Below are 25,998 nucleotides of genomic sequence, written 5' to 3' on the forward strand. Positions count from 1 at the left end.
GTTGTCAATTGCCCTGTCTACCAAGAACTTAATTCTGGTGGAGACAGGAAGGTAGAGAGGTTCAGGTATACTAGTGTTCCACCTAACTCAATGCCCACTAAGCCCCCAAAAACATGACACTAATGAGAGCTGAGGAAACTGACCTGTGAATTTATGATCAAAGTTGGAGCCTCAGGAAAGATATGTGGCTGTGGTGGGCCCATGGCACAGGCTCACAGAGTGGTGCCAGGATTTTACTACAAAATTACAAGGACAGGTCGCATAACCTTGGCTGGTATACCTGACAACTTAGCAGTGCTACACAACCCAAGTTTAACACAATAATTAAATATTAAAGAACACAAATACAATATAATTGAAATCAGGACAAGCAATTATGTTTGCTTATCCAGAGAGACCTTCATTTGCTCAGGGGAGTGAATATAAGTATAACTTATCAAAGGTCTTCTTTACACACTGCATGCCATAATTAGCACATATTATTTACTCTTATTAAATATTTATGTAGTTTGAATAATTTAAATAGGGAAAACACTGACAATGAATTGGAACTGAAAAATACTTTGGGTGTAGGTTTAACAAGTCTGAAAGAATCTCCTGAAATTTACTAAAGCTTTGATAAACATTGTGAAAGACTAAATTCAGCTTCATGGTTGATCATTTGTTTAGTGAATTAGTCAAAAATGAAATGTCATAAATAACTTCAAATCAAATGTGTAAAATGCTTAAAACTTGTAAAACACAAAAGAACAAAGAAATAGAGCAGCTGGAATATTTTCAAAGCAGTTTAAGTAAATGTCTGAACTGGGTCATGAATATTAGAAGTACCTTTAGATTAATATGAGCCACACATATAGCCATCTTCATTTGCATAAAAATGATAGTGATCAAAATCATTTATGTTTTTATGATCAAAACAAGGTATTTCTACTCCTGGTGACAAATGGCATGTCTGCAATTCTTACTGCTTTTTGTGTGAAATTAAATGTCATATATAATGTGAAAAAGGAGAAAATGATGGAAATATTCAGCAGGTCGGACGTCATCTGTGGGAGGGAAACTGAGTTAACATTCCAGGTGTGTGATCTTATGCCAGAAAGGAGCAATGAAAATGCAACATAGTTAATGCATTTGCCAAACATTATTTATTTATTTTCAATACATCTAACTTCATAAATATATATTTAAGTGTCAGAATCCCAAAATTCCCTCCCTAATGGCTTTGTGGGTCTACCAAAACCAAATTGCAGAGGTTCAAGAAGGCATGATGCGCAGGTCCTGGTGTTGGACTGGGGCGGACAAAGTCAGGCTTTTCACAAGCTTTTGGAGTGTGGTCCCTTCATCTTCACCTGATGAAGGGGTAATGCTCTTAAAGCTTGTGATTTCAAATAAACCTGTTGGACTATAACTTGTGTCCTCTGATTTCTAACCTTCAAGAAAGCAGATCGGAACCCACCTTCTCCAGGGCAATTAGGGTTAGGCAATAAATGCTGGCCCATACCAGGGATACCCACATCCTAAGACTGAATAAAACAATTAAAACTTTTCTGAAGAAAGATGTCTGGATATCGAACATTAACTCTGTTTTCACTCCACCGATAAAAACTGGGAGCAGGACTAGGCAATTCAGCGCTTTGAACCTGCTCCAGCATTTAATATAATCACGGCTGATCTCATCTTGGCCTCAAGCTCACTTTCCTGCCCATTCTCCACAACCCTTCAATCCATTAATCATTTCAAAATCTATCTCCTCCTAAAACTTACTCAATGTCCCAGCATCCATTGCACTACGGGATTGTGAATTATATGGATTCACCGGACCCTTTAAGAGAAATAATTTCTCCTCAAAAATCCATCACATCTTGTTCTAGATTGCCCACAAGAAGAAACATGCTTTCTACTGCTGCCAGACTTGCTGAGTTTCTCCAGCAATTTTTGTCTTTGCGTGTTTAAGATCTCCAGCATCCGCAGTAGTTTCATTCAATTAAAACAGAATACACATATTTAGATAGTAGTGCTTTTCTCCAATAAATCTGCCATTAAAAAAAAGCAGGGCCTGGGTAGATTAGTGAATGGAACTGTGTCTCATGTGAGGAGGAGGGAGAGAGGCGCTGAGCCCATATTTTGAAAGTGCGTTTGCTTCTTAGGGGCGGGGAGGGGAGTGTTAGTATTCAGGCACATGTCAGAGCCCGTAATCTTGGCGGAAGTGCTTCTGGTTACCATGAGCGACCGGGACAGCGGAGCCAAACGGTCGGAATTAACCGGGAGCGGCGGCTGGGAAATCGGATTAAGACTCGGCCGGGCGGCCTGTCGGTGTCTGCACGCTTTGAGCGGCCCAGGAGCCCGGGGACAGCCCCTCGCTGGACCATAACTCGAGAGCGGCGGCCAGGTGAGGCCTGGGTCTGCAGGCCTGGGATTAATACTCCCTGCAGCCTCTCCCGGTCTGGCTGCTGTTCTCAGATTGGTAACTGTCCACGGAGCATGGACACGACTATCCATGAAGACACCAGAAAAAGCAGAGATGGCTTTTATGTGAAACATCATTCCTAGATAATCTGATTTCCAGAGATTGATGGCAATGTTTAAGTGTCATTTAGACAGACAGGAAATAGAGCGATATGGACTGTGAGCAGGCTGATGGGATTAGTTTAAAATAGCAGCCTGGCCTGCATATTGAAAGGACTGATTCTGTGCTGTACTGTTGTGTCTGTCAAAAGGAAGGCGAAATAATCGCTGTGTGGAGCAAACTAATACAAATCAACATTGCCTGCACCAATGATCAGTTCCAATGTGGTGAAGGACTGTGTGAGATCATTTTAAAAGAAAACCTCATCAACCTGTTCAGCAATGTTATGAGAAGTAGGGACACCCCCACCGCCCAACAGTTTATGTTTGCGCCAGTCATATTATTCTGTGCCCCAATAATCTGACCAGGGCTTGTTTGTCACAGAGCTGTACTAAATCATGGCACAGTGGGTCAGTGGTTAGCACTGTTGCCTCACATCGCCAGGGACCTGGACTCAGTTCCCCCCTTGGACAACTGTCTGTGGTGAATTTGCATTCTCTCTGTGTCTGCATGGGTTTCCTCCCATAGTCCAAAGATGTGCAGTCTAGGTAGATTGGCCATGGTAAATTGCTCATAGTGTTCAGGGATGTGTAGATTAAGTGTGTTATAGGGGGATAGGTCTGAGCGGGATGCCCTGAGGGTCAGTGTGGACTTGTTGGGCCAAAGGGCCTGCTTCCACACTGTAGGGATTTGATGGATAACTTTAAAATGGTTTGTACTGTTTGGAGTTTGGAAGAATGAGAGCAAATCTTATTGAAACACAAGATTATTTGAGAGCTTGACGGGGTAAATGGGAGAGGTTGTTTCTCCTTGTGGGAGAGTCTAGGACTGGAGGACATCATCTCAGAGTAAGTGGTCACCCAGTTATATAGAGATGAGGAGGAGTTTTTTGTTCTTTTGAATGTAGACAATCTGTGGAATTCTGGGTCATTAAGTATGTTTAAGACTGAGTACGAATTTTCAATCAGTACGGGAATCAAGAGTTATGGGTAAAAAGCAGGAAAGTGGAATTGAGGTTTATCAGATCAGTGATTATCTCATTGAATGGTTTGCTTCTGCACCTACATCTTATGATAGGAGGCACAGAGTAATGTAGAGTATTCACAAACAAAAACAGAAACTGCTGGAAAAGCTCAGCAGGTCTGGCAACATCTGCACAGAGAAATCAGTTAATGTTTTGGGTCCAGTGACCCTTTCGTTCTCTCCACAGGTGCTGCCAGACCTGCTGAACTTTTAATGAATACTTTGTAATCTGTGCTACATTTAAAAAATGGACAACAGTTAACCATCTCAGCAATGGCAATAAATTATTTGAGTAGCTTAAAAACCAAGGACTGAAGCACCCTTTAGACACAAATTTGGTCTTTATGAAGATGGTAGGTAATGACAACTGGGAGACGCTCGACTGTGGCTTGACCTCTGAAGGCTGACTGATTGGAGGTACTTTGGAAGAGGGGAGGGGGCAATAGAAAGCTCAGTCGAAGGCAAGCCAGAGAAGACAGAGGCCAACAAATCCTGCACCTTCTCAGCCCACTATCATCATCTACAGAAAATGCAACAGAAACTGCCATGCTAGAGAGAGGCTACTGAGCCACACCAGGCAATCTTTAACAGTGCTGATCATCAAAGTACAAACCATTGTATCACAAGACAGAAGGCTACCAAGCTAAATTACTTGTTCCCCACTTGATTCAGGTTGTGTTAAGTAAGCAGGTAACGTGAAATAACAAAGGCATGTAAGTATGAGATCATATCTATGCCTGCAGAAACATGGATTGTACGTAGATCTGCTATTTGTAACAATGCACTTAATAACATTGCATCACAACTTTTATGTGACAACAGCTCAGATAATATTTGCAGTTACAAATAACTCTGTTGACTTGCTTGAAAATTTAGTGAATAAATGATTAATATAATGGAGATATTAAAGAAAAAGATGATAAAAATCTTTGATTGGGATTTGATGATGCTGACCAGAGCAATCATTGGTATGTTAGACTAGATTTCAGACACTCGGTTAGGGTGGTTGAAGCACGGTTGTCACTGCTGTTTTCTATTCAGTGAGCTGCTGTTGGAAAACTTACTTATGGGGCATTAAATGAAGGAACATCAGAGCTCAGCTGTAAGGACTGGAGATGTATTGCTGACTGGCAATCACCATCATATTAAAGGGTGGTATTTGAGCAGATTACTAGAATGTCTTGTCATGACTGAAGCTTGCTCCAAAGGTCAGTTTTAACAGACATAATAAGAAAGAAAATTGAAGAAAAATAATATTGGGCCATTTTTGAAAATTCAAATTGTATAATGCAAATTTTTAATGTCATTTGCCACTACATTTAATTTGACTTTATAGATCCCAAGATGGCTTTACCTACAATCCCATCCAGGTGGAGTAGCCGAAATAGAGTGCTGGAACAGCAGATTATTCGTCAGCGGGATCAGGAGGAACGCCTTCGCAGGCAGTGGGAAATGCATCGTCAATACTTCAAAAATCAAGACGTGCGAAGCAATAAGCAGGCGCAATGGAGTTCAAGACAGTCTTTCCAGAAAAGGTAGAAAACAATTGTCAGGATTTTATTAGGAGACCTCTTATTCATTAGAACCTGGAGTTGGACATCTCTTTGAATGGGAAATATCAGAGTTGTTTGTTTAGCAAGATAGAGGTGCTTGTATACTAGCTAGTTGGCTTGTATTGTATTGTTTTCTTCCCTCTTTCTGGACAAGTTGACTGCTGCTGGGGTATGCAGAGATACTAGATGATGATAGTTGTTCATGCATGTACCAAGGAGGTGAATGGGCTACTCTAACTTAGTAATGACACAATCAAGATCAGTTTGCACAAACACAGAATGCTGGAGAAATTCAGATCTGGCAGCATCTGCAGAGAGTAAAACTGTTAAAGTTTCATCCATTATCGCTCTTCAGGACTCTAGACTAGAAATGTTAACTCCATTTCTGTCGCCGCAGATGCTGCCAGATCTGCTGAGTTTCTCCAGCATTTTCTGAGTTTGTTTCAGATTGCCGATGTCTGCAGTATTTTGAGTTGACTTAAGATTGATTGCATCTTGACCCAAAGGTCTTAAATTTCCTATCTTGAAGCAGTAAGATTGAGAATGCAGGTATGATTAAGTGTGACCAACAGGAATCAGGGTGACTCCTCTTCTCTGTCTCTGTTGTCTCTTAAGGTTTTGACAAGGTTTGTAGCTCGAATTGTGAGATGAGCGGGACAGAACACCAACATTTCACTTGAGACACACTGACTATGTTACCTAGCAGGGTGACAAAATGTCCACAATCAAACACCCCGGCTCAGCAAGCAAGTCTTCAACCTCTGTCGTCTCCCTGTCTCTCTTCCCCACCTGCTCCACCCACACAAATCATTGCCCAGGGTTCTAGTATCACTGTAGAATCACTATTGCTGCTCAAACTAGGATCAGCTAAGTCAGTGTGGAGTAAGGATCAAATCTGTTACTTCTACGATCAGTATATCTTTATGTCAGACTACTTCTGCATATTTACCTAATAAGCCAGATGCATGGTTATTTTATTAAAATGTATGGGGTAGGTTTCGTAGTTGTTTTGAATGCTGTTTGGAATTCAAGATCAAATACAGGCATTGCTGATGTCATCTATATCTGAAGGCCAGAAATGTCCAGTTTTCTAATGAGTAGAGATGGGGCAGAATAAAGCTACACCTAGTATATCATTTAATTTCCAATCTTATTGTGAATACTGGCTGGCACTAGGAAATAGAAATGTCTTGATGACAGATTGGGGATTTTTTTGAGAGGCAGTTAACAGGTTGGTACAGGTGAAACTGTTTTAATTTGTGTGCTGTGCAAACATATGACATTAATCAGAATTTAAAATAAATGAGGAAATCATGTATTTTCATAGCTTCCCTTGATCAATACAAAAATAATCCTTGAAGTATAAATATCAGGTCCAATGTAAATGTCAAGATCAGTTTGATCTTGACTTCCAAAGAGGATTCAAACTAGTCATGCTACCCACCACATACCCGACCAAAATAGCTATGCTATTGGTTCTATTGATCTTGTTCATTACTAATTAGTTAGTAATTAAGGGCAAGGCTATCAGTGCTAGAACTTTGTGAAATGAATCATTTGTTCATGGCTGTGAGAAGGGGATGTTTAAGTAACTTCCTTTCTTTGGCAGTATGACAGCATACCACCAAAATCGCCAACAGCAGGAAAAGTTGTGTAACCTAGAACAACGACGGAAGAAACTGCAACGCTTACTGCAAGAGGAGCAAGATCTTCTTGAAGCAGAGCTTCGTGAACTAAAGGTGGACACGAGATCTGTTATCGAAGATGCAAAGGAGAAGACTGAAGAACTGAAATCAGCCCGTGAGGACCGAAGGAGAAAGGTAGGAATAGTTTCACAGTAAAATGTTGGCTTAGAGTTCCCAGGTGGCCTAGGTAAATGTATTAGCTGGTGTGAATTTGAGCTGTATAGACCAGAAAAGCCTCTGGTTTGCACTAAGTTAGTTAATTGCAGTAAAACAGGAGTTGGGCATTACAGTTACAATTGGCATCGGTATGCTGCGACTTTGCAGGTGAACAGGTTAAGGAGATTGGCCAGGTTGCCATTGCAGATTCAGTGGTGCATGCTGGGAAGTGTCTATGCATCAGGCCTAGTTGTTATACTTCCATAATGGAATACCCTGATGACATTTATTGTTAAGATATACAATTCAAGGATTACAAGCGGCAGTGCATTACTGCTTGAATATCTGGGGATGGATTGCACTTTGTAGATTAATCAATAAAGAATAGTGGATACCTAGGAGTAACTTACAGCATGTAACCATATCTATGCATTCATGTGCTTTTATATATAGAATAATGGATGCCAAGGAGTGAGTTACTGGTTGAAATTTGATAGATAGTGTAGATTTATGATATCCCTTCAAAGATAACAGTACTTTACATTTATATAACAAATTTACTATAATAAAAACGCCCAAAGAGTAACATTGGACTGATATTAGACAAAATCTGATGTCTTATAATATGTCACACGTAACACTTCAACTTGTACTTGAAACAAAATAACAGATTGCAGGTATTTATGGGAGGATTCAGTAGTTGGTTGAATTATTATGCTTTTATTTCTTTTATACGATTTGCTTCTGTAATGAAGGTAATGACTCAGTTCCATTCAATGCGAGTGAGAGTCAAAAATTCTTTCATAACAAAAATAAAAGAAAGTTCATTGAATCCCTACAGTGTGGAAACAGGCCCTTCACCCCAACAAGTCCACACCAACCCACAGAGCATCCCATCCAGACCCATCCCCCTATAGCCCAACTAATCAACACATCCCTGAACACTATGGGCACTTTAGCATGGCCAATCCACCTAGCCTGCACGTTTTTGGACTGTGGGAGGAAACCGGAGCACCCAGAGGAAACCCACACAGACAGTCTGAGGGTGGAATCGAACCCAGTCTCTGAGAGGTAGCAGTGCTAACCACTGAGCCACCATGCTTCTCTATGCTTATTTTAGTGTACATTTATTAACTTGTCTAAGTTTCAAAGCTCTGCATTCTTTGTAATTCCATTCATGGGTAGTTAGTTGTGCTATAAACTTTCTAAATTAGAAATTGAAAGCCTGGAAACATTATCAACCTGGATGTTTTTTGAGCAGATCCATGGACTCATGCTGCAGTTGTTCAGGCACTGCAAGAAATTGGGAAGGCGTTATCTCACTTGATCTTTGAACTGAATTAGAGCTTAGTGATTGACAGGGGAATGGGGTGTTTGTGTGGCATGAAAAAAATGCATTGTGAGGTTATAAGTACACTCTTTCTGTATTTATTTGTCTTTTTATCTGTTTACTTCTCCTTCAACCTCTCTCTTTGTCTTCAACATCTGCTTGCCCCACCACCTCTGCTTTTGCAGAGGCACAAATAAAGCAATGTATGGAGATACCTGTTCCCTTCATGTCATTGGGCATCATTTTAGTACAGTGCCTAGGCAGTACAAACATGGAAGATATGGTATTATAATAGGTTAACTAATTTTTAATTACTGCTTTATAATAATTTTTCACTATTGTATGTTTCAGGTAAATGATTCTGTTTTTAATCTGCTTATGGTGAGGCATTCTAACATAATTTCAATAATCTAGAAAATTCTAAAATCCAGATATGATTGAATCCCACGTGGTCAAACAGATGTTATCAGAAATGAGCCATAAACCACCTTCATCCGAGGTTGGAATTTAGTACTCTTTCTAGTAAGAGTATTGTTATAGCTGTCTGGTAGCAATCTTAGCTGACTGCTCTTCTTTCAGGTTCAGGGGCAGTGTGATAAATTAGGAGGTCCTTATTAACGTCTGCTGATGTCAACTAGCTCAGTATATATAAGGGATAAGACCTTGAACCATGTGTGGTGTGTTAGAATGTGAATTGTTTTGTGACTTTACCTGCTGAGCCAGAAGGGGACTTTAAAATGAAAATCCTTCATGTTTATCTTGCAGGTGTTTGGAATGGGTTAATGTATAATTGTATTACAACTGGGATAATGAAGCTTTGCACAAAGAAGTACTACTGCTTGACTTTCTTAAGAGTAAAATATGAGAACGAAAGAACTTAAGGAGCAGGAACAGTAGTGGGTCTAGATAACAAAGTGTGGAGCTGGATGAACACAGCAGGCCAAGCAGCATCTTAGGAGCACAAACGCTGACGTTTCAGGCCGAGACCCTTCATCAGAAAAGGGGGATGGGGAGAGGATTTGGAAATAAATAGGGAGAGAGGGGGAGGTGGACTGAAGATGGATAGAGGAGAAGATCGTTGGAGAGGAGAGTATGGGTGGGGAGGTAGGGAGGGGATAGGTCAGTCTGGGGAGGACAGACGGGTCAAGGGGGTGGGATGAGGTTAGTAGGTAGGAAATGGAGGTGCGGCTTGAGGTGGGAGGAGGGGATAGATGAGAGGAAGAACAGGTTAGGCTGGCTGGGCTGGTTTTGGGATGCAGTGGGGGGAGGGGAGATTTTGAAGCTTGTGAAATCCACATTGATACCATTGGGCTGCAGGTTCCCAAGTGGAATATGAGTTGCTGTTCCTGCACCCTACGGGTGGCATCATTATGGCACTGCAGGATGCCCAGGATGGACATGTCGTCTGTGGAATGGGAGGGGGAGTTAAAATGGTTTGCGACTGGGAGGTGCAGTTGTTTACTGTGAACCGAGCATAGGTGTTCTGTAAAGCAGTCCCTAAGCCTCCGCTTGATTTCCCTGATGTAGAGGAAGCCACAACGGGTACAGCAGATGCAGTATACCACATTGGCGGATGTGCAGGTGAACATCTGCTTGATGTGGAAGGCCATCTTGGGGCCTGGGATAGGGGTGAGGGAGGTGGTGTGGGGCAGGTGTGGCATTTCCTGCGGTTGCAGGGGAACGTGCTGGGTGTGGTGGGGTTGGAGGGCAGTGTGGAGCGGACAAGGGAGTCGCGGAGAGAGTGGTCTCTCCGGAAGGCAGTCAAGGGTGGGCTGGGAAAAATGTCTTTGGTGGTGGGGTCGGGGCCTATTAGCTTTTTGTGCTTACTGCACCATTCAGTAAGATAATTGCTGATGTAGCTCAACCGCACCTTTCCTAGTATTTTGTCATAGAATTTAATTGTACTTGTACCCAAAACCTATTGATCTTAATTTTGAACGCACTCTAACTGAGGATTCAAAAATCTCTCTGGGTACAGAATTATGAAGTTTTGGAACCTTTTGACTGAAGAAATTTCTCTGCACCTTAGTTCTATATTACTTAAATTATATTGTGTATAAATTACCTCACTTGTTTTGAGGGTGTAACTCCTAGTTCTAAACACCTCAATCGGGGAAACCTCCTCCTAGTACCTAGCCAATCAAACAATTGAAGGAGGTTGGCGAGCAGAGATGGTGGTCCAGTAGTAAAGTCACTAGGCTAGTAATCCTGAGGCCGAGGCTAATTCTGTTCACTATATAGTTTTGTGCAGTTTCATGTTCATTTTTTAATCTTCTGCTCCACTTTTGCTACTTTATAAATTGGCAAAATGAGACAGCCAAGTAAATTTGTTGTTTCTGCTCTTTCTTTCTGTGCCTGGCATCTGTGCGAAGTTCAGTTAAGAGCAACTCTACTGTTTAGGAAAATGTAAACATTGTCATAACTATTGGCCTGTACCTTCACATGGAGTGCAGTAGAGCTTCATAAGTGTTCACATCTGCTCTTATCTTACCAAATGTGAATGTCATCTGCATTGTAAAAGTTGAGGAATTGTAGAAGGTACAAATTTCTAGTTCTGCTTATGAGGGAAAACTATTTTGCGCCAGAGTTATATTATCAAACAGTGAAATATTGGGCAATACAGACACACCCTTAAAATACACTCCTCCAGAACAGATAATATTAAGTTGCTTATGGAAATGACAAGCACCACTGTAACCTGAAAAAAATAGCTAAAGCAAGGCCCTAAACTTGTAATCAGACCTAAAAACCCCAACCTGTATCTACATCACTGTAATATGCATTCACATCTCACCTCACAATTGAATTCAGTTGATTCCTAACAGAATTTCTAGATTCAGTTAATAAATCTTGAATTTAAATTGTCTTCATTAGTCAGAGGACTGAGCATAGGAATTGGGAATCCACGTTGTGGCTGTATAGAATGTTGGTGAGGTCACTTTTGAAACACTGCTATAGCAAGGACATTATAAAATTGCAAAGGGTGCAAAAATGATTTACAAAGATGTTACCAGGATTGGATCATTTTGAGTTATAAGGAGAGGCCGGGTAGGCTAGGACTTTTTTTTCCTGGAGGTTAGGCGGTTGATGGGTGACTCAATAAAAGTTTATAAAATCATGAGGGGCGTGGATAAGGTAATAGCAAATGCCTCTTCATTGGGGAAGGAGTGCTCAAAACTAGAAGGTGGAGGTTTAAGGTGATAGCTCCCTTTTAAGTCATTCCCCTATGGGGCAGCTTTTTCATGCAGAGAATGATGTATGGAATGAGCTGCCAGAGGAAATGGGAGATGCAGGTACAGTTATAACATTTAAAGGGCATTTCGATAAGTGCGTGAATAGCAAATGTTTAGAGTGATATAGCCAAATGTAGGCAAATGGGACTAGTTTAGTTTGGGAAGCCTGGTCGGCATGGACAAATTGGATTGAAGGATCTGTTTCTGTGCTTTATGACTCTGACTCTAAATCTCATATCAGTATTGGTGATAATGAAGCTATCATTGTTGGAAAAACCTATCTGGTTTCCTAATGATCTTTTAAGGAAAGAAATCTGCCATCCTCACCTGGCCTGACTTACACATGACTTCAGATCCTCAGCAATGTGGTTGACTTCTAATTGCCCTCAGAACTGGCCTAGCAAGCCATTGAGTTCAAGTGCATTTAAGGCCAGTAACTCCAAAATCATGTGATGAAAGAATAAAGAAAAGAAAGTAAATTTACGTGTTTCAATCTTCTAGATTCCTATGTGTGGGTATGTGTACAAGATCTTTTCACAGGAGAATCCCCTTAACCCAGGAATCAGTCTAATGAACTTCTGTTGTCCTTCATCAAAGGTTTTTGGTAGTTTAGTTTTACAACTGTGAACACAACAATATTTGGCTTTGGAAAAATATGTAGAAATTCCTATGCAATTTACACTAAACATTTCTATTCTCAGGTGGCTGAACAATTGTTGTATGAACACTGGAAAAAGAACAATATAGAACTGCGTAAGGTGAGTAGTGAGGCTATCTCTCTTGTATCTGTCCCAAATATCAATTAACGTCTGCACTAGTAGTCTTGTTGGATAGGAGCTTCAGTCCCTTTTGAGGCAATACTGAGAAAGGGCAAATGAGCATTTAAAAGCCTTTTTTTCTGTGAGAATAAAGTCCCAGTACAGATATATTACATAGATCCAACAGTTCTCCTTCATTGTTCAACAATGAAACAATAGAACTCCTGCACCTTGTGTGAGATTCAGAACGAAGCTATGGGGTGCATTTTTGTTAAAAATAGGAAGTGGATGCAAGCAGGTGGGCATCAAAACATTGGTCCAAATCATTTGTGCATTCTCAATTGATCTGATGTGGTATACCTTCTGTGAAAATTGATAGTAACAGTTCTCAATGAGAAGAATTTTGGAAACTCTTAATCCAGTCTTAGTAAACATTGTTTATACCTAAGAACTTTCCCTCAGGTTTGTTCACATCCTTTCCTCAAGACGTTCATGTCGAATTATGGATCCACTTACACTGACTGCTGCCTAGTATCTCAAGCAGCTTACTATTCTACACTTCTGAGCCAAGATATTGAATGTTGATAGGTTTTTCAGACTTGGGATAATGCAGCGTGCGTAAGACCTAACCCATTCCTTGTCAAGTGTTTCCTCAAGTATATTTTCCAGCAAGAGTTAATGGATTGTGACAAGGAGTGAAAACTTTTGACACTGTCTGGTTTGGGGATTCTGAAGTAATGCGTTAAGTCACTATATTTTGTGGCTGAAAGAACTGGTCAAGAATAAATTAGACACTTCAAGGCTTCATTGTAGTTTTTTTTGTTTCACCTTGACATAGCTGCACTGTCCCAGTTCTCCTGCTCATCAAGATGAACTTTTTTGTGTTTCAGTTGGGTGCCTGTGTTGCTTATGATGAAGAATAGGACTGAGAGTTTGGAATTGGACTTCTGTAAAATTCACGCCAACAAACCAAATGACACAGACAGCATTAAAAATGGATGTATCTGATGAAAAGTCATACTGGACTTGAAATATTAACTCTGTATCTTTCTCCACAAATGCTGAGTTTCTCCAGCAGTTTTTCTTTTTATAACACAGAGCAATATAGCTGATATTTTAGACTCCATCTGAAGTTAGAACTGGGAGAATCAGGCTAGTTTTTGCAGTGAAGGTTTATCACTAGAACAGCTGGACTTTTTCATTTTTCATCTCATTAATAATGTTGAAAAAGCAAGAATTTCTTTTAACTCTGCAAAGTCCAATATGTGTGCTGATGTGCTCTGAAAATAAGCTTGGAACACCTGCTATGGTTGTATGTGGAGCAGTATAGAGTTTAGTACTTTGGACCGTAATTAGAGAACTGAGCGAGCTTAACATTAGAGTTCATTAAAGTAATTGCCTCAATTAACACTTTTAGGGGCTTTTTTAAAATTGTAGTGCTTGTGGGAACATAAGAACTGCTAGATGATAGAGGACCGAAATCGGCCCCAGGTTGCCTTCTATCGTCCTGTTAGTTGCATGACATAAAATGGTGGCGCTATTAATCATGAGTCACTTTGTTTGGTTATTTATTTTGGATACAGATCGAGTCGGAATTACATAAGATGCATGTGACAGGCAGCTGGTCTTCGCAGATCACAGAAAAACAGCAGGTAATTAAACCACTTGTTGAAATTTGAGCTTAAATTCAAGTGAACATTATGGGGATGTAAGTGCAAGTTGCAGATATGGGTTTGATTGCAAGTTTAAGGCTTGCCTGAGCTTTTTCCCAGGTGCTGTCGTGCTAATCATTCCCATAAGCAATCCAGTCTCTTTTAGGGGTGTATTTTCTAAGGATGTACTACCCAATGTCTGGCAGTGTGATAACCAAACCCTGGTGTGTAATAGTATTCCCTCATAATCAGATGTGTATTTGTAATGGATGGTTAGGAAAACATGAATGTAAAAAGCAATAGTTATTTCTATATTTACATGTTCCCAATTAGTAGTGTTTTAAACAGAACCTTGATGAAGTTGTTCCTAACTGAATTTAGCAGAGATGCTGGGGTAGAGAAGGAAAGAACAGAAATTTAGGTTCAAACAGATGCTGACAAAATGGTAACAACAAATTTATTTGGCTCTCTTGTTTTTGCAAATTTAGAAAGAAGAGGCAGAGATGGAAGAGAAGAAAAGATTAGAAAACGAATATGAAATTGCACGAAGGCAGGCCATAGAACGAATGAAGCAGGAAGAGGAGCGGAGAAGACAGGAAGACCTGAAGCAGGCAGAAATTCTGCGACAACAAATGGAGGAGCTGCGTTTGCGGGAGATTGAGGTGAGAACCAATCTGCTTCATCTTGAATCAACAGTTTTAGATGCAAAACCTGGAGCTGCGTCAAAGATCCAGTAGTGTAATGAGCAGATTCAATCAAGTAGCATATTGTGACTTTGTCACTTCTGTGTGATCATGATGGATGGGTAAATTGAAGCGGATGAGTGACATGATGAATTGAGTGTTGTTTTGCTATGCAATGGCATTAAGAAGACTGATTATAAGTAAAGCTGACACATCTCCACTTTCAGCGGCTGATTTAGTCAGCCACTCTGCTGTGTTGCACTAATCTATGATTTACATGCGATCCTTGGGAAATAAGAACGCAGAAGGAGAGAAGAGAATTCCCTTAAAACCGTTAACCTATTTAATCAATGGGCATGAAATGAAGTAATGAAATTGTTTTACTTATCTATGAGTTTAAAAAAAGTCCAAAATTTAATAGGCCTGAAGACACTGCTAAAGACAGATCCTGCATATTAATCGAAGGAGTATTTTAATTGATCAGTATGGTACGTGTTTACTGTTAGATTGATGACTGTTTAGTTGATTAGGATTGAAATGGACCTGACCAGATCCACTCAAAATATTTTAATAAGATAGCCCAGAGCCTAACATTTTCTACTTTAAAGGCAAATGTAGTGTGTGTTCCCGATGCACTGTGGCTGGTTAAACTACATGATGTTAAGCAAAACACAATTTATTTATCCATTGTAGTTAAAATATAAACAAAGAAAGGAATTTAGAAAAACAACTCAATTTGGAAACATAACAGACCCCTTGTCAAAAAGGCAAACTTGGACACAGATTCTCACATGCAGTTCTCCAAACCAGAGAAGATGAAGCCAGGAGATATTCACTGAAGCTTCCAACAATTTTGAGATTCCCAACAGCTTCTGTTTAAAGCTAAACCTAAAACCTAAAACAAATACTAGAAAATCTAGTCTGTGAGAGTTGGCCAGGCTGCATCCATTGATCCAACTTTATAAAAAAAAAAACCCCAAGCTCTCTGATGAAGGGTCTAGGCCCGAAATGTCAGCTTTTGTGCTCCTGAGATGCTGCTTGGCCTGCTGTGTTCATCCAGCTTCACACTTTGTTATCTCAAATACTAGAAAGCCTAGTCTGTGAGAATTGGCCAGGCTGCATCCATTGATCCAACTTTTTAAATAAAAACCCCAAGGCATCGCAAGTTTTTTCCTCAAGTGGTATTCAGTAGCTACTTGGTACATCTGCCTTACAACCTCTCTTCAAAATAAAGGACAAAATAACCTCTTGAAAGCCACAGCATCATCGTTGGATGTATTAATATAGGATGCGTTTTACAGTGCTGTGGAAGGCCAAGTGGGCAGTTTCAGTTTACAATTCCATGGGAGTCCATGAAGAGAATTGTATTTCTGGATGCCTTCAGTGGCTAAGTAACTGACTGTCTAAGTTTCTGTACAAAATAGTAATACTTTGGGAAGATATGTGGGCTAGAATTACATGAAGCATACCGAGAAAAAAACAGTCCATTTGGCCAAGGTAGGTAAGGCCAAAGATTATGCTTGAGCCTCTTCCTATTTTTCCTCCTTTAACTGTAAGCAAACCCTGTATTCACATCCTGCGTATGTTCTGATCAGATCTCCCCTTAAATGCACCTACACTCTACGTCAGCTACTTCCTGTGATTGCAAGTTCAATGTTGGGGAAAGAAGCTTATTCTGAATGCCCTGTTGCATTTTTGATGACTGTTAAGTATTGATGGGCTTGTTTTTTTGCCTCAAATATAAAGATTTTTTCTGTCTCTACACTATCAAAATATTTACTACTTTTAAATACCTCTTATTTCATTACTCAAAGCTTTCAGAAGCAAAGAGACCAAGCGGTTCATCCATTCCTGTTAAATATCATCTTGTACTTCTAGTATCGTCTTATAAATAATTTTTACATCCGTCCCAGTATCTGGTTGACTAATGTTCAACACACATTGAGCGTATTGTCTCTATTTTGAAATTCTGTCCTTTTACAAAAAACCTTGGGACTGGGTTTACCTCAGCCTTTCTGAGCTGTTCTGTAATTTTCAGTTATTTGTACTCCCAGATCGATTTGGTCTGTATCTAATTTATTTTTTTACCTATCTTATCTTTCAAGTAATAATTACCCACTTTATTCTTCTTATCAAAAAGCAATACTTCATTCATACCTGTATTGAATTTCATTTGCCATTGATGTGCCCATTCTTTAAATTTATTGATGTCTTGTCCTATTGTTATTTTCTGCACACCTCCTTCATTTTGACTGTCTTTTCTAATATGACAACTACAAATTTAGAAAGTTACGTTTTTGATTCCAAACTCTAAATTGTTTGTATAATTGGTACCAACAATGGTCCAGTGCTGATCCTTAGAGAATTATATTTTCCACCATCTGCTATTCTGGATAGCCAGCCTTTATGTCTACTCTGTCTTTCGCAGCCAGCAGCTTTCCATTCTGCTGCACTTTCCCAGTTCTGCATGCACTAAACTAATATGTTAACAAATTTAGTAATGCTCTTACAAAAGCTTTTTAGACATCTGGGTAGATTACATCTTCTGTGTTGCCCTTGTCTGTTGGCTCTTCAAAAAAAAAGCACTGAAGTTAACCAAGCAAAGTTTTTACTTTTAAAATCCATGTTGACTCTTCATGTGTTAAATTTTTAGTTTTTAGTTGATTTTTTATTTTCTTGATTATTATGGATTCCATTATTTCTCGTATTACCAGTGTTAAGCTGAGTGCTCATAGAGTCATACAGCATGGAAACAGATCCTTTGGTCCAATTTGTACATGCTGACCAGCTATCCCAATCTGACCTAGAACCATTCGCCAGCATTTGGCTCATGTCCCTCTAAACGTTTCCAATTCATGTACGCTTACAGATGACTTTTAAATGTTGTAATTGTACCAGCCTCCACCACTTCCTCTGGCAGCTTGTTCCACACACGCACCATCCTTTGTGTGAAATAGCTACCTGTCAGGTCCTTTTTAAATCTTTCCCCTCTCATCTTAAACCTATGCCCTCTAGTTTTGGACCCCCCACCTTACAAAAATGATCTTGGCTATTCACCTTATTCATGCCCCTTGTGATTTTGTAAACCTCTGACACTCCAGGGATAAAAGCCCCAGCCTATTTAGCCTCTCCCTATAGCTCAAACCCTCCAGTCCAAGATGCTTGGAAATCTTTTCTGCATCCTCTCAAGTTTAACAACATACTTCCTATAGAAGGGCAACCAAAATTGCATGCAGTATTCTAAAAGTGGCCTAACCAATGTCCTGTACAGACAAAACATGACAAACCAACTCCTACACTCGGTGTTCTGACTAATGAAGACAAGCGTGTCAAGTGCCATCTTCACTACTCTGTCTACCTATAACTTCACTTTCAAGGAACTATGCACCTGCAACCCAAGGTGTCTTTATTTGGCAACACTCCCCTGGGCCCTACCATTAACTGTATAGTAGCTCCTGAACATGTTCTGTCTGTCTTCTTAAAAAATTGTCCTGAAGGTTGATGGTGCAGGAGAAAAAGGTCTCCAGCAGTAAATAGAATCTTCAAGAGGGGATAGGACATAAATTGAGAATGAATTTGTAAATGTGGATGATCGTCTCTATATAGCTATTTCCGTCCAATTTGTCTTTGGGAAGTTTTACCTTTGGTCTCATTCGTTTTGCATTTCAGTAGCCCTTGGTAATGTGTATAAATACCAGTCCTTTTCAAGGTGAACTAACTGTGACATTGTGAAAAACGGAAACTTTTTGGTTCATGTAAAAGTTCCAGCCTTTGTGTTGGTCCAGTATTACTTTTCTCCATCAACAGACATTAGTATTGCTAGAAGGTGTTTGCTGAGTTCTGCTTTAATACAGGCATGCTTTTTTCTCAGGCCAAGAATCTCAAGGCAGAGCAGGAAAAACTGCTGAAACAACGATGGGAGCTGGAAAATCTGGAAGAGGAAAGGAAACAGTTAGAACAGCGACGAAAGAAGTCTGAGCTCGGGTGAGTAGTAAAGCAGGATTGCAATCCATTAGTTGGCTTGTTGCTTATTATAGACTGTATTGAAGATTTTAGTAATTTTTAAAGATTTTTTCCTGGGTGTCACTTCTTCCCTCCTGCCCAGCACCTTTGGATGTGGCGTGTTTCATTTGCTCCTTGACGTCTTGAAGTGGCCCTTAAGAGCTTGCAACCATTTTGAGGAGGGCTGATGAAGTGCATTCTTTAATTTGCAAGTTATGTTTTACAATCTTTTATGGATCAACCAGCATAGGAAATGTGGGGATTTCCAGTGCAGGCTTGTATTGGAACAGCAACATGCGACTCCTACCCATACCTATTCTCAAAAATCTTCTACAAGAAAAGCAAAATACTCCAGATACAAAAGATCTGAAATTAAAATCAAAGTGCTGAAGCTTGTGTGGAGGGAAAGGCACCATTAACATCAAACAGTCCTATTGACTTGTAACATTAACTGTTTGTCCTTTGACAGATGCTGCCTGATCTGATGGTTTCTACTGCACTGTTTTTAGCCCACTAATTCTCTATTCAGTTCTGGTCTTCATTTCTATTAACCTGATACTTTATGCTTTCTAACATTTCTAATAAACCATGTTTAAATAATATTCAGTCTCCTCAGTTTCTTCAGTATTAAATGAGAGGGACCATTGTAGTTTCTATTTTCTACATAACTTGAATAAATCGTCTCTGAGTAATGTAATCAGTTTCTTTTCATAAAATGGATGCAGTGGACATTGGGGAAACAAACGGTTATTGAATGCCGATAGGTTTATGCTGACCATTCTGGCAACCATTATCTTGCCCACTTTAGGTGTCTCATCCTTTCTCTCTCCATACTTTTTCTTGACTGTATGCATGAATTGTTTTGTTCTTACCGTCTTGAACCGGCCTCTTAAAACTTCTTAAGTCGTTCTTTCCCAGATTTCCTTGGTTTAAGATTTGTAATAGTAGTAAAAGTTATAGAAGCATCTAAGGAGAATCATCACTTTCTTGGAGACTTCCAGCCTGTGTCGTGATGGATTTTGATACAGGCTTTTCTAATTTGATAACATTGTGGTTTCTATTTTTGCTTCAATGAATTAATTCTCATATTTTGTCTTTCTTTCCTTAACAGAAAGTACTGCACTTGTTCACATTCTTTGTTTCTTTTTACAGTCGGATACTGAATCGTCAGTACAAGACACAGATGAGAAGACGCGCACAGCAAATCCAAGAAGAATTGGTAAGGGTTCCTCTGCTGTAGCATTTGAAAGTTCAAATATTTCAGTAATAGTCTTACACCAATAGGCAAGTATAGGCTCAAGCCTGCTTGTGATGCCCAATGTTATTAAATAGTTTGAATCTACTTGGTCAGAGAAAAGGACAGGAGAGAGGGAAAAAATTGGAAATTTTGAATTTCAGACCAAGTGAAGCACTGTAATGAGCAACTAACTTAGTGTATTCATGACTCAGAGAAAACAAATAGCTCGGATTTAGGAAGAGTCTGGAATTGTTTACAAACAACTGGGGTCCTAAATTGATCCCTGCGGAACAACAATGGTCACAGATCTCTGGTTAGAAAAACCTACTTCCAACACTACGAGATAACAAAGTGTGAAAAGGGTCTGGGCCCAAAACGTCAGCTTTTGTGCTCCTGAGATGCTGCTTGGCCTGCTGTGTTCATCCAGCTCCACACTTTGTTATCTCGGCTTCTCCAGCATCTGCAGTTCCCATTATCCCCCACTTCCAACACTACTCCCAATCTTTTATGTCTAAGCCAGCTCTGTGTTCATCTTACCAGCTCACCATAGATCCCATGTGACCTCACATTTTGTATCAGTCCGCTATGGGGGAACCTTATCAAAGGCCTTGTGAAAGTCCATTTGGACAGCATCTACTGCACTCGTCAGTCACATTTGGCACTTCCACAAAAGATTCGATCAAGTTTGTGAGACACGACCTTCCCCGCACAAATCTGTGCTGCCTATCGCTAAAAAGTCCATATTTTTTTCAAACTTGAGTAAATTCTATCCTTAAGAATCTTCTTCAGTAATTTCCCTACCACTGATGTAAAGCTTACAAACTTGTAATTTCTCAGATAATCCCTGTTGCCCTTTCTAAACAAAGGAACAGTGTTGGCTGTTCTCTAGATGTTTGGGACTCGCCTGCAACTAAAGAGAATACAAAAATTTTATGCAAGTCCCCAGCAATTTCCTCAGCTGCCTCCCTCAACAATCTTAGATAAATCCTGGGGACTTGTCTGTCTTAATGGTTTTCAAAATGCCCAAAGCCACTTCCTTTTTTTTTTAAAATGTTGACATGCCCCAGAATATCAATGTACCACTCTCAAGGCTCACCATCTTTCTTGTTTATGAATTCTGAAACAAAGTATTCCTTAAGGACCTCACCTGCTTTTTCTGGTTCCATGCAAGAATTCCTTCCCTTGTGTACCCTTTTCCCTAGCTGCCCTCTTGCTGCTTACATATGTGTAAGATGCCTTGGGATTTTCCTTAATCCTGTTTGCCAAAGACATTTCATAGCCCATTTTAGATTTCCTAATTCCTTGTTTAAGATCTTTCCTGCAACTTTGTATTCTTTGAGGACTCTGTCTGTCTTCATTTTCATAAACTTTACCTATGCTTCCTTTTTCTTTTTGATTAAGCTGTAATTTCTCTTGTCAGCCAAGGTTTCTAAATCTTTCCATCCTTGTCCTTCGTTTTCACAGGTTTATGCTTGTCCTGAACTCTAATCAGCGGGCCTTTAAAAGATTCCCACATGCCAGATGTGGATTTACCCTCAAACAGCTATACCTAATCTACATTCCTCAGTTCCTGCCATATATTATGGTGGTTAACCTTCCCCAGTTTAGTACTTTCACCTGAGGATTACTATTATCATTATCCATAAGTTATTTAAAATTCACAGGAAAGTACGACCACTGTTTCTGAAATGCTCCCTGACTAAAACTTCAATCACCTGGCTGGGCTTATTTCCCAACACTGGGTCTAGTATGGCCCCTTTCCTAGCTGGACTATTTACACATTGTTTCAAAACCGTCCTGGACATACCTGACAAATTTCCCCCTTTCCAAACCTCTGGTGCTGAGCAAGTCCCAGTCAATATTAGGGGAGTTAAAATCACCCACAACAACAAACCTATTGTTTTCACATTTTATTTTCATAATCTGTCCACATATCTGCATCTCTATCACCCACTGTCAGTTGGAAGGACTGTAGTACAATCACAAAGATGTGATTTGCACCTTTCCTATTCCTGAGCTCTACCCATATGGCCTCACTGTATGAGTCCTCCATCGGGTCCTCCCTCAGTACAATTGTGATGTTCTCCCTTACCAGTAATGAAACTCCCCCACTTCTTTTAAATTCCTCTCTATCATGCCTAAAATATCTAAATCCCAGAACATTATGTAAGATGCCCTACTTCTCTTGGAGAAGAGAAGATTGATCTGGATATTTAAAATCATGACGGGTCTATGTCAGTGGAGAGAAACTCCTTCCATTGGTGCAAAGATTGATTGTATGATTCTTACTGTCCTTCCATCGTCCTCTCATTTCACCCTCCCTTCTACTGCATGCTTTTCTAATCTGCCTCACTTGCCATCCTCTTCCCTTTTTCATTCTCCCTGTGTGTCAGCAGGATATGGTCTTCAAATCTGAGGGGTCACAAAATTAATATCTCATTGTGAGGAGTTAACGTGAGATGTGTGTCCACATGTCAAAGTAACCTGAGCCATCATGTCATGAGATGAGAATGGAGATGTCTGTTCAGCTCACGTGCTCCACAATGACTCAGTGCTTTCAACTCATTTCATTGAGAATGGCCAAGCTCATAGGCAGCACCACTGAATAGGAACAACACATTGATAGGCACAGGAGGCATGCCACATATAGTCGAGACTAACCGCATCTGGAATCCAGGGAAACATGGCGAGATTGAGCAGAAACTGTCTTAGTATTAGGACACAAAGGGTAGTGGTACAAGGCTGTTTGAGTGACTGGAGGCCAGTGTCAGTTGGTGTACCAGAAAGATCAGTACTCGGACCCTTATTGTTGGTTATTTATATAAATGATATGGATGAAATTGTTGGGGGAATGTTAAGCAAATTTGCGGATGACACCAAGTTTATAGAATGTTTAAGAGGAAGGAAGATGTTTGTAGGTTACAGGAAGATTGGATGGATTGGTCAGATGGGCAGGCCAGATGGTATTTAAACCTGTTAAAGGCAAGGTGATGAACTTTAGAGGAAGGAATAGAAGTGCAAAGGGATGTGGGAGTGTTCGTCCAGGGTTCTCTAAAGGTTAACTTGCAGGTAGAGTCTGTAATTAAGAAAGTGAATGTAATGTTGTCATTAATCTCAAGAGGGTTGGAATATAAAAGCAGCGATGTGCTTCTGAGGCTTTATAAAGCTCTAGTTAGACCCCATTTAGAATACTGTGTCCAATTTTGGGCCCCACACCTCAGGAAGGACATACTAGCCCTGGAGCGTGTCCAGTGGAGATTCACACGGATGATCCCTGGAATGGTAGGTTTAACGTATGATGAATGGCAAAGGATCCTGGGATTGTACTCATTAGCGTTTAGAAGGTTGAGGGGAGATCTAATAGAAACTTACAAGATAATGTATAGTTTAGAAGGGGTGGACGCTAGGAAGTTGTTTCCGTTAGTCGGGGAGACTAGGACCCGTGGGCACAGCCTTAAAATTAGAGGGGGTAAATTTAAAACTGAAATGAGACAACATTTCTTCAGCCAGAGAGTGGTGGGCTTGTGGAATTCATTGCCACGGAGTGCAGTGGAGGCTGGGACGTTGGATGCCTTCAAGGCAGAGATCGACAAATTCTTGATCTCAGAAGGAATCAAGGGCTACGGGGAGAGTGCAGGGAAGTGGTGTTGAAATGCCCATCAGCCATGATTTAAATGGCGGCGTGGACTTGATGGGCCGAATGGCCTTACTTCCACTCCTACGTCTTTTGGAACAAGATGAGGGAGTATTTAATGAATGGCAAGGCACAGGGTAGCTTAGGGGAACGTCAAGATCTTGGGGTAATTGTTCACAGACCCCTGAAGTTGGCAGAGCATGTGAATAGGATAGTTGAGAAGGCCTGTGAGACGCTTGCTTTAATCAGTCATGACATAGAGTATAAGAGCAAGGAGGTAGTGTTGGAGTTGTACAGTGTTGGTCAGGCCACAGGTGGAGTACATGTGCAGTTCTGCTCATCCCACTACAGGAAGGATGTGATAGCACTGCATGGGGTACAGAGGAGGTTCACCAGGATGTTGCCTGGGTTGGAGAACTTGAGCTATAAGGAGAGACTAGGTAGGTTCTGATTGTTTTCTGTAGAGCAGAGAAGACTGACTGGGGACATGATTGAGGTGTATAAGATTATGAGGGGTATGAACAGGATGAGTAGACAGCAGCTGTTCCCATTGGTTGAGGAGTCAGTCATGAGAGGGCATCATTTCAGGGTAAGGGACAGGAGATTCAGAGAGGATTTGGGGTGAAAAAGACTTTATAACTCAGCAAGTGGTGGGAATCAAATGCAATGTCTGGGAAGATAGTGGAGGCCGGCAACCTTAGAACCTTTAGAAAGGTTTTGGATGAGTACTTCAAATATCGTAACATTCAAGGATATGGGACAAGTGCAGGAAATTGGCATTTGTACGTTTTAGTGTTAGCTATTGTTGGTACGGACCCGATGGGTCAGTGGAACTTTTCTGTACAGTGTGAATCTAAAAATAATGCAGGACTGAGGTATGAAGTAAAAATCGATTTAAAAGTGAGCAACTTCTTCCAGCAATTATCTGGCGGCTCTTCAGTGAAGGTAATTACCTAATGTGATTAGGCTTTATTTTATTTCTGTTCTCTCAAAGTATTATTTATCTTTTTCCAGTGTCTTTTGCTGTACATTTAATGGGGAAGGCAGAGAGTGGAATGTGTGACATGTTACTGTAACTGCCCCTTTAACAGGACTAAGGGCAATCTTAGTGACTGTTCCTCCTAATGGTAGCTTATGTTGACTTTATCAATACCACAATGGGATAACATGGAGCTTGTCATGGAAATTTGGGAGTGTAGATCTGCCACCTGCCCTTCCTTGCTGTAACACTTCAGACCTCAAACGTGTTGTGCTAGCGTTTGTGGGGCTTTTTTAAGCAGAGTTCTTCAGAGACCCTTGTGACTCACCAGGGACCAGCTTAAAATCAACTGGATAGTTGATGGCTGTTCAAGAGGCAATTGTTACCTATCATGCGTTGACAGACATCTAATGAAAAAATAGGAAAGGATCAAGTGGGTAGGGGAGCAGTCTATGTTTTTCCCTTTAACCCACTGCCTCCTGTTTCAAACAGCTGTCTGGAGTAACTGGAAATGTGAACATTACTCTTGGAACCAGTTGCACAATGCCGTGTATTTTTTTACGATTGGATTGCAGGATTAAGACTGTTACATATCATTGTACTGTTGAGTGATTTTATTGCCAGTAATGGTCTATCATTCATCTGAGGATTCTTTTCAGGAATACCATGTCCAACTTTTTATGGATTTTAGTACATTTTGCACTGTGCAGCTCCCTTGTACTATTTTTCTGTTTTCAGGAGATGGATCGCCGATTTCTTGCATCCCTGATTGAAAAAGATGAGGCAGACCAACAATTGCAGTCAGCGAGGCGTGAACAGGCCGTAGCAAATGCTGCCTGGATGAAGAAAGTCATTGAGGAGCAGCTTCAGTTGGAGAGAGAGCGTGAGGCGGAATTGGACACTATATTTAGGTCTGACATGATCATTTGAGCTGATAATCCTCCATTTATTTGGTTGGCAAGCAATTGTATTGGAAGGAAAGGGATTGAGGGATTATTACATCCTTCTTTCTAATGTAGGCAGATGAATTATTTGAACCTTCCACTTGCTTATGAGCATTATATCTATATGATATTGTCATCAGATGTTGGGTGGTTTCTGGCAAAAGAGTGCTCTAATTGTAATCCATTATTTGCTAGCAAAATACAAATCAGTGCAAAATTGCAAAATAGGACAATTTACAAACAAGTATTTTTATTAATTTTATGATTAGTGTTTCAATCTGTTGCACTTTCTGCAGCTTTTCCCAGGGAACTTTTGAAATTTTTGTTTACTTTAACTTTTAACGTTTTTTTAAATCCCCCTCATGTTCCATCCTCTATCACCTTGTGATCAGCAGCACAAATCTAGAGTCGGAAATGCAGCTCGCAGAGCTTTCAGAGCAAACAGATTTTGAGATAAATTCCTATTCGAGTATATTTAGCAGACATTAAAAGGCCATTCCCTAGAGCGTACATCAACATCAAAATCTATATTCTGTTTAATGAAATTTGTACATTTACTTTCT

The 25,998-nt window shown here is 40.3% G+C and overlaps 1 protein-coding gene across 3 annotated transcripts in view; it reads left to right on the forward strand.

Moving 5' to 3' along the window:
• tchp (trichoplein, keratin filament binding) overlaps positions 1–25,998 on the forward strand; it is a 525,906-nt gene that overhangs the window by 490,890 nt on the left and 9,018 nt on the right. For 2 of the 3 annotated variants that reach the window (XM_059654959.1, XM_059654960.1), the window contains 8 exons: positions 4,926–5,124; positions 6,752–6,962; positions 12,248–12,304; positions 13,888–13,956; positions 14,445–14,618; positions 18,511–18,623; positions 19,794–19,860; positions 25,230–25,402. In XM_059654959.1, the coding sequence (XP_059510942.1) occupies positions 4,926–5,124; positions 6,752–6,962; positions 12,248–12,304; positions 13,888–13,956; positions 14,445–14,618; positions 18,511–18,623; positions 19,794–19,860; positions 25,230–25,402 (1,063 nt within the window). Of the gene's footprint in view, positions 1–2,187; positions 2,390–4,925; positions 5,125–6,751; positions 6,963–12,247; positions 12,305–13,887; positions 13,957–14,444; positions 14,619–18,510; positions 18,624–19,793; positions 19,861–25,229; positions 25,403–25,998 lie in introns of those variants that run through there. The other variant, XM_048556464.1, reaches the window with a different exon arrangement.

Source organism: Stegostoma tigrinum, chromosome 26 (assembly GCF_030684315.1).
Source record: "Stegostoma tigrinum isolate sSteTig4 chromosome 26, sSteTig4.hap1, whole genome shotgun sequence".
Taxonomy (NCBI): Eukaryota; Metazoa; Chordata; class Chondrichthyes; order Orectolobiformes; family Stegostomatidae; genus Stegostoma; species Stegostoma tigrinum.